The following is a 12,779-nucleotide window of genomic DNA, read 5'->3' as shown; positions in this document are numbered from 1 at the left end:
AGAATTTTAATCTGTTTAATAAATGTAGATATATGATTCCTTTAAAAGGGATAGTGCCTAGCCCTGGCCGGTTTGGCTCAGCGGTTAGAGCGTTGGCCTGCGGTCCGGAGAGACCCAGGTTCGGTTCCCGCTAAGAGCGTGTACCTCGGTTGCAGTTTGTCCCCGGCTCTGGTTGGTCGTGCGGGTGGCAGCCACTCGATGTGTCCCTTTCACATCGATGTCTTCCTCTCTCTCTCTTCCTCTCCCTCCCTCCCACTCTGTCTGTACAATAAAATGGAAAAATGTCCTTGGATGAGGATTAAAAAAAAAAAAAAATCACTGTCACAGTTGGACAGTGCATGTTAAAAGGGATAGTGCCTAAATAATAAGATTCATTATTAGTAATAACATTCATATGTCATTCTTCCTCTACTCTTTTTTTCCTTGTTCCAATCTTACCTGTGTGCTGTTAGCTGAACCACTGCTTTTCTCATATTTTCTCTCCAAAATGTTCTTTTAAATAACTATTTGATTAAGCCTGTACTCTGCCCTGGCATTCATGACTTTCTGTAATCTAGCCTTTTCTTAGTTTAAGTCCTAGCACATTGCTAGGTACATGATATATACTTTGGTCAAGCATGTATGTAAAGATCAAGGTTGTTGCCTGTAACTGGAATTTTATTTTATATATCACTGTAATGTAGTTCTGCATAGGGCCCTTCACACTCTAGGAATGACAGTGGAAATCAAGTAGAAGTAAAATTAGGAAGTCCAGATATGTATAATATGAAACCTTTTCTTAAGAGGTATACATTTCTGTACATGTACACATTGTACTTTTTTATTTTCAAATTTATCCCCCCCACACACACACTCCATAATCTCACCTTATACTGGATAAGATAGTCTTATTAGGAGATTTGAACTGATGAACAAATATGAATCAGAAAAGTAGAAGCTGAGAGTGGATTGGGTTTGATGCAGAAACTTTAGGGTCTTAGGTCCATAGGGACACAGGGAACTTTGAAGAGCTATCATCTTTAAATGGAGGAATTTCAAAATATAGCAGTAGAAATCAGGTTTTTAAAATTTTTACATATTTCGATGTTTGGGGCCTTGAAATATGCTGTAAAACAAAAACATGTAGCCCTGGCCTATTTGGCTCAGTGGTTAGAGCGTCAGCCTGCGGTCCAGAGAGACCCGGGTTCGGTTCCAGCTAAGGGCACATACCTTGGTTGCAGTTTGTCCTCGGCCCTGGCAGAGTCGTGTGGTAGGCAGCCACTCGGTGTGCCCCTTTCACGACGATGTTTCTCTCTCCTTCTCTTCCTCTCTCTCCCCCTCCCACTCTATCTGAACAAAGAGTGGAAAAATGTCCTCGGGTGAGGATAAAAAAAAAAAATGTAACAAAAACTGTGATATCATCTATGAAATGCTTCAGAATTCAAATAATGTAGTTTTATTTTCAATATTTAAGTTTTTATTAATTCATGGACTAATTGCCCTTTGACCTCGCTAATTTCTTTAAAACTTTGATTTGATTAAATTGACAAAATTATCTTTTTGGTTGCCTGGAGAAGGAATGGGGTACAAGGGGATGAAAATGCTTTCTGGAGTGGTGGGAATGATCTATTTTTACTGGGGTGGTGGTCATACGGATACATATAGTGATCAAGAGTCATCAAAGTGTACACTTAAAATCTGTGCGCCAGCCAGGGCAAAGCTAAAGTATCTTGATAAAATATTAAATTATTTAAAAGAAAAAAAAAAAACTATTATATATTTAAGTTTACCTTGATCTCTCTTTGCCATTTTTCTGAAAAACATGTTTTAAATGTTTTTTTTTTTCTTCACAGCCAATTGGTAGCCAACCTTGAACAATGAGTAGCTTTGAATTTACATTTTTAACTATTCGGGCAAAAAAATTTAAGCACACTGTATTTTCATATTGCTAACCTGATTTGGAAAGTTGCTGGTTTAACTTTTTAAACCATTTAAACAAAAATGTCTTTGTTTTGAATTTTCAGAATTGGTTTTATACCCTGGAATATTGAAACAGAAGTCCTTCTTCCCATCCCTTCTGTGTTGCCGAGAACTATTTTTCCAACAAGTACCATATCCTTAGAGAATTTTGGTAAAGTTTGTGAAGTTTTTTTTTTCTACTTTTAAAAAAATTATGAGCTGCTTTTAGGTCCCATAAAAAATGAGTGTTGATGACTTAGAAAAACTGTTAAATAATTAGGTTTGAATAGTAAGTCCTAAATATTTCTGTAAATATTTGGTCATTGACTTGACTTTAAAATTGTTCAAACTAGAAAATCCCTTTACTTTGAGAAATTACAAGTTATTGTTTTTGAGAACTGATTAAAAGTCTCCCTTCTATTTAGGGCTTCTCCTATCTCCCATTAATTATGAACAAATACTTTGAGTACTTATAGATAACTGGTTTTCTCTTGCATCTTGCCTGAGTAATACCAATTCATAAAGCAAATGGCAGTTACTAGACCAAACGTATTTTCATTCGTTTTGTTTTTTCCTGTAAAATTGCCTACATGGATTCAGATCTTGTGATAACTCATTTCAGTAGCATTAAAAGAAGCTGATAGATATTTGATATTACTCAGATATTAGTAGCTGTACATTTATTCACAGTTTGATTCATAAGTAGATTTTGTTTCACTCTCTTGTAGATGTCTATTTTATGCTAAAATAACTGAAGCCAAACTATTCTCATTTATTAAAACATATACTTACTTTTTACTCTTTAAAAAATATATTATTAGGTACTTCTTGCAAGGGATATGCATTAGCACATACTCAAGAAGGAGAAGAGAAGAAGCAAACTTCTGGTACATCAAACACCAGAGGATCAAGACGAAAACCTGCAGCTACAACTCCTACAAGGAGATCTACACGTAACACGAGAGCTGAAACAGTCACTCAGTCTCAGAGATCCCCGGTATCAAATAATTCTGGGTGTGATGCCCCAGAGAATAATAACCCATCTGTAAGTGTTTCTTCTTCAGCTGAGTCCGAAAAGCAAACAAGACAGGCCCCAAAACGGAAATCTGTAAGAAGAGGAAGAAAACCACCTTTACTTAAAAAGAAACTTCGGAGCTCTGCACCTCCCCCTGAAAAATCATCTTCCAGTGATTCAGTAGATGAAGAAACAGCAGAATCTGACACACCACCTGTATTAGAGAAAGAGCACCAATCAGATGAAGAAAGTAGTAACACTTTTACTGTGCAGACAGATGTAAAAAATAAGTCTGCTAATGGCTTGAAAAGTTGCAGTGAGCAAATAGAAGAAAGTGAGGAACACATTGAGAACCATGATACAGAGGAAAAAGTAGAGTCTTCATATTCTGAGTCTTGTATCCAAAATCCTCCTGTTCTGGTTGAAGAGGAGGAGGAAGTTCAAAAAATTGAGAATATAGGTATCGAAGACATTCAAAAAGTTGAGAATACAGTTATTGAGGACATTCAAAAAGTTGAGAATACAGGTATTGAAGAAATTCAAGAAGTTGAGAATACAGGTATTGAGGACATTCAAAAAGTCGAGACTACAGGTATTGAGGAAATTCAAAAAGTTGATAATACAGGTATTGAGGAAATTCAGAAAACTGAGAATACAGGTATTGAGGAAATTCAGAAAACTGAGAATACAGGTATTGAGGAAATTCAAAAAGTTGAGAATACAGGTATTGAGGAAATTCAAAAAGTTGAGAATACAGATAATGAGGAAATTCAGAAAGTTGAGAATACAGATAATGAGGAAATTCAGAAAGTTGAGAATACAGATAATGAGGAAATTCAGAACGTTGAGAATACAGATAATGAGGAAATTCAGAACGTTGAGAATACAGATAATGAGGAAATTCAGAAAGTTGAGAATATAGATAATGAGGCTTATGTTTTTTGTTTAGAAAATGTGATTTCTGAAAATATTTCTGAAAAAGATAATGATCCATTAGAAAATCAAGACCAAGTATCTGGACCATCAGAATCAGAAGTAAAAGATATATGTACAGACCATTCTCCAAATGATTCTCTTACATGTTCAGCATCTGAAATGGAAGTACAACAACCTATACCAAACCTAGATGAGTTATCTGAGAATGCAGACGTAGTGGTTAATGAAGAAAAAGTTGTAGAGGTTAATGAAGAAAAAGTTAGAGATGTTAATGATGAAGAGGTTAGAGAGAGTACTATAGTAGAAACTATTGATCATGAAGATTCTACAGTAAAAGCAGACCAGCTTGTAGACAACCCAAAATTAGAATTTTCTGAGGGTGGAATTATACAAAGAGTGGACAAAACATCTATTGAGAGCTCAGAGATTCAGTTGCCTGGGCATGTTGAAACTGAAGATGCAGAAATAATTACAACGTGTGATACTTCAGGGAATGAAAATTTCAAGAGTATTCAAGATTCTGAAAATAATTTATTAAAAATTAATCTTAACACCAAATTAGACACATCTTTAGAAGAAAAGATTGACTCTCTGGTTGAACATCCCAGATCTACAGAATTGCCTAACACACACATTGAACAGATTCAGAAGCATTTTAGTGAAGACAATAATGAAATGATACCTATGGAATGTGATTCATTTTGCAGTGACCAGAATGAATCTGGAATTGAACTGTCTGTAAATGCTGATGCTAAACAGTTGAACAGAAATTCTGCAGAGCACGGTTCTCAAAATAATATGTCATCATCTGATTCTGTAAGTGAAAAGGTAGAAACCCTATCTCAACCATTTGAGAGCCCAACAGATATGATAGATAAAGCCAAAAAGCCTCGTACTCGAAGATCTAGATTTCATTCCCCATCTACAACTTGGTCTCCCAACAAAGACACTGCACGAGAAAAGAAGAGGTCTCAGTCTCCATCTCCCAAAAGAGAAACTGGAAAAGAAAGCAGGAAGTCTCAATCACCATCTCCCAAGAAAGAATCTGCAAGAGGACGGAGAAAATCTCGTTCTCAGTCTCCAAAAAAGGATATTGCAAAAGAGAGAAGCCAATCACAGTCTCGATCTCCAAAAAAAGATAGCATTAGGGATGGCAAAAGATCAGAATCACTTTCTCCAAAGAGAGACACTTCTAGAGAAAACAGAAGATCTCAGTCAAGAGTAAAAGATTACTCACCAAGAGAAAAATCCAGGTCCCAGAGCAGAGAAAGAGAAAGTGATAGAGATGGTCCCAGGAGAGAGAGAGAAAGGAGAAACAGAAGGTGGTCTAGGTCCAGATCTCGTTCTAGATCACCATCAAGATCTAGAACAAAAAGTAAGAGTTCATCATTTGGTAGAAATGACAGAGACAATTACTCTCCTCGGTGGAAGGAAAGATGGGCAAATGATGGTTGGAGATGTCCACGAGGAAATGATCGGTACAGAAAGAGTGACCCAGAGAAACAGAATGAAAATACAAGAAAAGAAAAAAATGACATCAGTCTGGATACCGATGATCCAAATTCTGCTGACAAACATAGAATTGACTGTCCCAGTTGGGTAACAGAAAAAATAAATTCTGGGCCTGATCCAAGGACCAGAAATCCAGAAAAGGTAAAAGATTCCCATTGGGAAGAAAATAGAAATGAAAATTCAGGGAATTCTTGGAATAAAAACTTTGGTTCAGGTTGGATGTCTAACCGTGGTCGAGGTAACCGTGGCAGAGGCACTTACAGAGGTAGTTTTGCCTATATAGATCAAAGTGAAAATCGGTGGCAAAACCAGAAACCCCTCTCAGGGAATTCAAATGGTTCAGGGAATGAGTCTTTCAAGTTTGTGGAACAGCAACCTTATAAACGGAAAGGTGAGCAAGAGTTCTCATTTGACACGCCAGCAGACAGATCCGGGTGGACATCTGCATCTAGTTGGGCTGTGAGAAAGACTCTACCAGCAGATGTACAAAACTATTATTCACGACGAGGGCGGAATTCTTCAGGCTCACAGTCTGGATGGATGAGACAGGAAGAAGAAACAACTGAACAGGGTAACATATTCTCTTTATTAACATTTTTATTTGAGGAAATGTAAGTTTAATACCTTATTTGTATGAATTGAAATGATCCATCTTTATAGTTCTATAAAATTAAATTGAATACCAGTTGTTGACAGGTCACTTTACATTTTAAAATATATATACACATCAATATTTATTTTCTTCTTTCATCCCAACCCTGCCCCATACTTTGGCCAAGACTTTAATATTTTAAGCACAATTTGCTACAATAGAAGAATTTGGGATGTTTCTATTTCTTTTATTTTGGATGTGTACACTTGAATTATTTTTATCATTGTTCTCATAAGTAAGTCACTCTTCTAGTAGAGATTTATCTTTCCTTGGCTTTTTTTTGTTAACAATGCAAGAAAAATGTTGTTAAAGATTAAAATTAATTAACTCTACTTCTAGTTTAGTAACCTAAATAAATTTTGTATTTATTTCTTTAACTAGTCAATAAGTTTCTTGAGCCAGTGATTCTTTGCTAATATTGATGGACGTTATCATGTCATCTTATTCTTTTATTTATTTTTAATCCTCACCAGAGAATATTTTCCCATTGATTTTCAGATAGAGTGGGAGGGAGGGGGAGAGAGAGAAACATCAGCGTGTCACACATTGATTGGTTGCCTCCCGCATGACACTGACCAGGGCTGGGGATCGAATCACAACTGATGTACGTGCCCTTAACCAGAATTGATCCCATGACTATTTGGTCCGTGGGCCAATGCTCTAACCGCTGAGCAAAACTGGCCAGGGCTCACTTTATTCTTAAAAAGTATTTTAGTTGAATGTTTACTTTTAGAAAATTAGCCTACATTATTTAGAAATCACAGGATTAAGCCCAAACCTATTGGAGATAGGTTTAGGTGTTGTGAGTCTGTTAATTGCTATTTAATTTTACTGTAACCGGCAGTTGTTTGCTTCTTGTCTAAGGACATTTGTAATGTGATATTTTTCACAAGCCTTTTTTCTTTTGATAGATTCTAACCTAAAAGACCAAACAAACCAGCAAGGTGATTGTTCTCAGCTACCTATAAATATGATGCAACCACAAATGAATGTAATGCCTCAACAAATGAATGCACAACACCAGCCTATGAATCTCTTCCCATATCCAGTACCGGGTGTTCATGCACCTTTGATGAACATCCAACGCAATCCATTTAATATTCATCCTCAGCTACCCTTGCATCTACACACAGGAGTACCTCTCATACAGGTAGCTGCTCCTACCAGTGTATCTCAGGGACTACCACCACCACCACCCCCTCCCCCGCCATCCCAACAAGTCCACTACATTGCTTCACAGCCAGATGGAAAGCAATTGCAGGTATGTGTTTAAGTTTAATCAACTTAAGCAACTCAAGTTTAATCAACGTATCCATTGTAAACATTTAGCTATTAGGGGTAGATGTTCAAGAAAGGGCTTCCTGGCATCCAAAACGATTATTTATTTGATTAGGTTTATGCAGCGATTTTTAACCTTGTTCATCTTATGGCACAGAAACTAATTACTAAAATTTTGTGGCATGCCAAAAAATACATTTTTTTTATTTCATTTATACCAGATGGCTGTTGTTGTGTCGGCTGTTAATCATTTTTTTATTTGACAGTCTAAGGGAAGAGAGGTCAGTGCCCTTGATTAAATCCTCAGGTATTGCATGTTTTAAAAATTCTTTCGGCACACTGGTTGAAAATCGCTGGGTTTATGGTAAATCTTCGTAACTCCTCTTTCACAATTCTTCCCCCAAACACCCCAAGTAAGAAACTGAATTGAACACTGTTACTGATATCCAAACGGGTGTTTTCAGATTACAGAGACCAGATAATAATGAGCCAGACTAGAATCATTGTGGGTGCTTTAAAATTTTCCCCTAATTTATTGGATTCTTTAGGGGGTGGGAACTTGTGATAAAGTTCTGCTTGTGTTGTCTTGTTTGGAGAGATGCCAGTTCAAGTGTTCACTATCCATTACTGTCTGTTTCATTTTCACGAATTGACCAAAAAAAAGAGAGAGGTGCCTCTAAGGCATCTAGTTAACTTGAATAATAATTTATAAATGTATTGTTTATAGTTTTATGTCTGCGTTTTACAAATTCTAGAATTCTGACAGAAAAATATAGTTGGAAGAATGGGGAAATGGGATTCCAGAATATGGGATCTTACGTCTTTTTCTGCTTTCAACTCACTGCAGGCCATTGACTTCACTGCCTCATTTTCTCCCATCTTTAAAGCGGGGCACTTGCTTTAGTTAATTTCCATAAAGAGCCTTGCAAGAAAGATACTGTTCTTTAAATGCTATTCTTCTTGTTTTTAGTATTGATGTCAGAATATTACAATATACATACATAATTTAAAAGTTATGTTGACATACTTAAATAAGGTTCTGTTTAAGAAAGTTACCCATTTTCCCTCAGAGTCCTTTAGATATAAATGACCTGAAATATGCATCTCTCTTAAGTACTAAGGTTGAATTGCTTTGCATTTTTTAAATGTTATTTCTAATGTGTGACTAAAAGACTTCTGTTGAGTACAAGAATTCATTAATTGACGATAACTCTTTAAAACAGGGTATTCCTGGTGCTTCTCATGTAAGTAATAGCATGAGTACGCCAGTCTTGCCCGCTCCGACAGCAGCCCCAGGAAATATGGAAACAGTTCAGGGACCAAGTTCTGGTAATACTTCGTCATCCAGTCACAGCAAAGCCTCTAATGCTGCTGTAAAATTGGCAGAAAGCAAAGTAAGTGTTACAGTGGAAGCCAGCGCAGATAGCTCGAAGACAGACAAGGCAAGTTCAAGGTTGAGAGCAACCTACATAATTTTGTATCTGATAAAGTTGAAAAAAATAACAGCTTTCTATTGTATAAGTGGTAAAGGGAATTTATTGATGGTTTTAAATTTTAATATTATTTGAAGGGTCCTTTCTAGATATGATGATGCCCAATGAGTTACTAGTAATATTTCATAATTATTTTTAGAAATATTTTATAAGTAAATTTTGTTTACAACATTAATATTTGAAGAGCTCCTTTGAATAATGCAAATGCATAGTGTTTTTAATTTTATATTTTTAAAGAAATTTTTTGGACATATGCAATTGGGCAAATAATAATTATACATTTTCCTCTTATCAGAAATTGCAAATTCAAGAGAAAGCAGCACAGGAGGTAAAACTGGCCATTAAGCCATTTTACCAAAATAAAGATATCACCAAGGAAGAATATAAAGAGATTGTACGAAAAGCAGTAGATAAAGTAAGTTATAGCTTTAGTGGAGTTTTGTATGTATTGTTTTGAACCTTCTCTATTTTAATAAAGGAATGCTTAAGTCTAATTAAAATAATAAGAGCTGCCTTCTAATTCTTGTCTGCCTTTTTTTTTTCTTCATTGATTTTAGAGAGAGGAAGGGAGAGGGGGAGAGATAGAAACATCAATGAGAGAGAACATCGATTGTCCACCTCCTGCATGCCCCCTACTGGGGATTTGGCCCACAACCTGGGCATGTGCTCTGACTGGGAATCGAACCTGCGACCTCTTGATGCATGGGTCAATGTTCAATCACGGAGCCATACTGGCTGGGCTCTTGTCTGCTTTTTTAACTTTTGAATAAGTTCATACAAGTTATAGAAAATGGGAAAATGTCTGTTTTGGAGTTAGTTGTTTTTCACAAACCTTTCCATTTTGTTTCCTTTAATTATGAAAACAAAATTTCCCTCATTTTTTCATAGGTTTGTCATAGTAAGAGTGGAGAAGTCAATTCTACTAAAGTGGCAAATTTGGTTAAAGCCTATGTAGACAAATACAAATATTCACGGAAGGGAAGCCAAAAGAAAACTCTGGAAGAACCTGTGTCTACTGAGAAACACATAGGCTGAGATGGAGAGCACTGCAAAGGACACTCAAGATTTCTGCAAAGTGCAATTTCAACATGTACCTTTAACTGAGAATCATACATAACTGTGATTGAAATTTGGTTTTGATAAAATTATTTTTTTTAACGTAGGATATAATGTTTTGTTCAAAATAAATAATAGTTCTGCACTGCAACTTCCATATCCTTTTCTCCCACCCACTGCCCTCAAATAAAAGCAAACTCAAGGGAAAGTAAAGGGGTTAAAGGAATGTGCATTTTCACTAGGACTGTTACAGTGTGGAGACTGAAAGATGTACAGCTTTTTGATTTGAACAATGGAGTGCATAAATTAGAAATTTCTAAGTGCACTGGTTTTGGAAATTTCTAAGTGCACTGGTTATATATATATAATACATTTATTCTGTCAGGCTAAAAATAAAGTATGATCTATATGATTTTTCCCTCTAATTATAGAAAGCTAAGTAATGTATTACTGTGAGAAATATTTCTAATAACAGAACATACCAATTGTAGGGTTCCTAATCTGTATTTTTAAAGCACACATCTGAATAAATTGTTTAGATAGAAAACAAATTACCACATAAATAAAATTCAGTGTTCAAAACTTTGGAACACTGTTGATCTATTGTATCACCAAATAAAGGGTATGCTGCTTGTTTTTCTTTGTGCCTTTTTTCCCCCCCAATTGAGATGAAGCAGTTTTATTTGCTAGATTTACAACTTTAGCAGTCTAAATTCTTGGTTGAATTTAGAAGACCAGTTTGGAAAAAGTGTTGACTTTGCAAAAGTCGTGTTCTTTCATAATATTTCCTACCTATCAGAGAAGATAAATTATCTGTGCCAACTGGAGAACTGCTGTTCAATGGTGGTGACCCTCCCTCCCTTGGGATTAAGGTAGAATTCTGAGACTCGCTTCAGTGGCTTTTGGGTGGTTGTTCATCTGTCCAATCACTAATGAAATTCTTTTCACGCTTGAGAAATCTCCAAATGCTTTACAGTGAATAAAGTGTTAATTTGGTGACCATGTGATGGCCATTGAGCATGGTGCAAACATCTAAACATTAAAATCCATGTTTTGGAAAGGAAGAGGAATTATAAATAATGGAGTTTTGGTTAGGCCTTCAGGGACTAGGGATTTTTTTTTTTTTTTTTAATACTAGAATATGTTAACTTTTATAAAAGGTAAGTTTAAAGTGTTATAGTATCATTATTTTAATTGGCATTTTGGAAGAAAACTGTGTCCATGATAATCTGTCTTTTATTCTAGTAACAATTTTCAGTAGATACCAAATAACAGGAAAGCTATTCAGGTAAGACATTAATGGCTCAAACATAGGTATATGCCTCAGTGAGACAGACTGACCTTTTTACTAGCTAAACTAGCAAGAGCAATACTCTGTAGGACTATGCTTTTCTGAAGTAAAGATTATGTTTCTCAATTTTATGTGCACAATACACTCCTGGTGCTAGCTTTGATAGGCAAAATATTTTGGAACGATGGCCCCAGTAATCGTTTTACTAGTTCATAATCTTTATTAGATTATGAGTATAATCCCCAAAAATATTAGAGGTATTTCCAAGCAGTTTTTGATCTTTATTCTGCATTTCTGGGCATTTGTAATATGGTATTCTACTGATTTATATATATTTTTAATTAAAGTTTGTGTTTAGATTATGGAGAAAGAAGTTTAGAAGTATATTTCTTCTAATAAAATATTAAGACAGTATTTTAAATATCAGTGCACACGTCCTCACTTCTTTCAGTTTTGAGCTATAGAAACAATTGTGTGAACTTTAAATCTATTTTTAGTTAAAGCTGGTTCACACTTTGAAAATTTTATAGCAAATTGCCTAAGCCAATTGATTAATCATATAATGCCTACTTTTCCTTTGTTTTCTTTCAGTGACGTTTGGGAGTTGGGTGACATTTTAAAATTTGCTTTACACCATTTATCTTTTGCAAACCTGTTTAAATATAGTTTTGAAGAAATACTAGGTAGTAGTCAAGTCTCAGATCTTTGGTAGCACTATCATGAATTATTTCCACCTTTCCTGAAAATAACAAGTGTGTATTCCATATCGGGTTGGTGTACTGGTTAGACTGCATTTAAAATAGTTAATGAAGAATGTTACTGGATTAGAATTCAAACTTTTAAAACTTTGAAATTTAAGAATGTTTTAGAAAGTGCATGCTTTATGTTAAAACATTCATTGCTTTAACATTACATTCCCCATTCTTGCTTTTTCAGAAATTTATATTAATTTTGCATGTGTGTAAACTTATTCAAGAACATTTTGTGGGGTTATAGATTTCTCTTGTTATTTATAAAGATTCAGTATTAACTTGACCTTTGAAACCTTGGTCCCTTTAACTTACTAGTCACATTGACCAATGTTTTAGGCTATATAGTGATGCCTAGAATTTTGAGACTGAAAGTAATTATTATTTGAACATTCCAAAAGTTTTGTGATTTTTTTTTTCTGGTAATTAACACATTTTCTTCATCATCTACCTTTAAATGGCCACAGTGTGTACTGCTTGAATGTTCTATCCAAAAGATGTAGCTTTGGAAGCACAGGGATTGCCCATGGTCCATGAGACATTGTTTGTAGTCTGAGGATGGAGTGCTGTCTACTGAAACAATGCTCTTAAACAGATATGTAGTATGTAATATTTTCTAATAAATCTTTTGATAAACAAAGTAGTGTCTTTAATATTTTGTTAAGATTCCTGAGAAATGGACTTTAACCTCATTATAACTTTCCAAACATTTGTTGAAGTATTTCTTGGATCTGTACCAAAGTAGCTAGCATCATAGTTACATTAATATCCAAGTTGTAAAGCATGCTTAGAGTGAGCTATATGCACCTGTTTTAATAGCATTTTTTCCCTAATCATATAATGATTGTACAAAGTTAGA

The 12,779-nt window shown here is 35.2% G+C and overlaps 1 protein-coding gene across 14 annotated transcripts in view; it reads left to right on the top strand.

Moving 5' to 3' along the window:
• SCAF11 (SR-related CTD associated factor 11) overlaps positions 1–12,522 on the top strand; it is a 78,731-nt gene extending 66,209 nt beyond the window's left edge. For 12 of the 14 annotated variants that reach the window (XM_036250698.1, XM_036250697.1, XM_036250702.1 and 9 more), the window contains 6 exons: positions 2,004–2,110; positions 2,760–5,972; positions 6,965–7,314; positions 8,555–8,773; positions 9,120–9,239; positions 9,713–12,522. In XM_036250698.1, the coding sequence (XP_036106591.1) occupies positions 2,004–2,110; positions 2,760–5,972; positions 6,965–7,314; positions 8,555–8,773; positions 9,120–9,239; positions 9,713–9,859 (4,156 nt within the window). In that variant the 3' untranslated portion in view covers positions 9,860–12,522. The remainder of the gene's footprint in view (positions 1–2,003; positions 2,111–2,759; positions 5,973–6,964; positions 7,315–8,554; positions 8,774–9,119; positions 9,240–9,712) is intronic. The other 2 variants (XM_036250709.1, XM_036250699.1) reach the window with 1 other exon arrangement.
• The last annotated feature ends 257 nt before the right edge of the window (positions 12,523–12,779 follow it).

This window comes from Molossus molossus, unplaced genomic scaffold, assembly GCF_014108415.1.
Source record: "Molossus molossus isolate mMolMol1 unplaced genomic scaffold, mMolMol1.p scaffold_m16_p_10, whole genome shotgun sequence".
In the NCBI taxonomy this organism is placed as follows: Eukaryota; Metazoa; Chordata; class Mammalia; order Chiroptera; family Molossidae; genus Molossus; species Molossus molossus.
The sequence above is the reverse complement of the archived record's forward strand: the minus strand, read 5'-3'. Positions and strand labels throughout refer to the sequence as shown.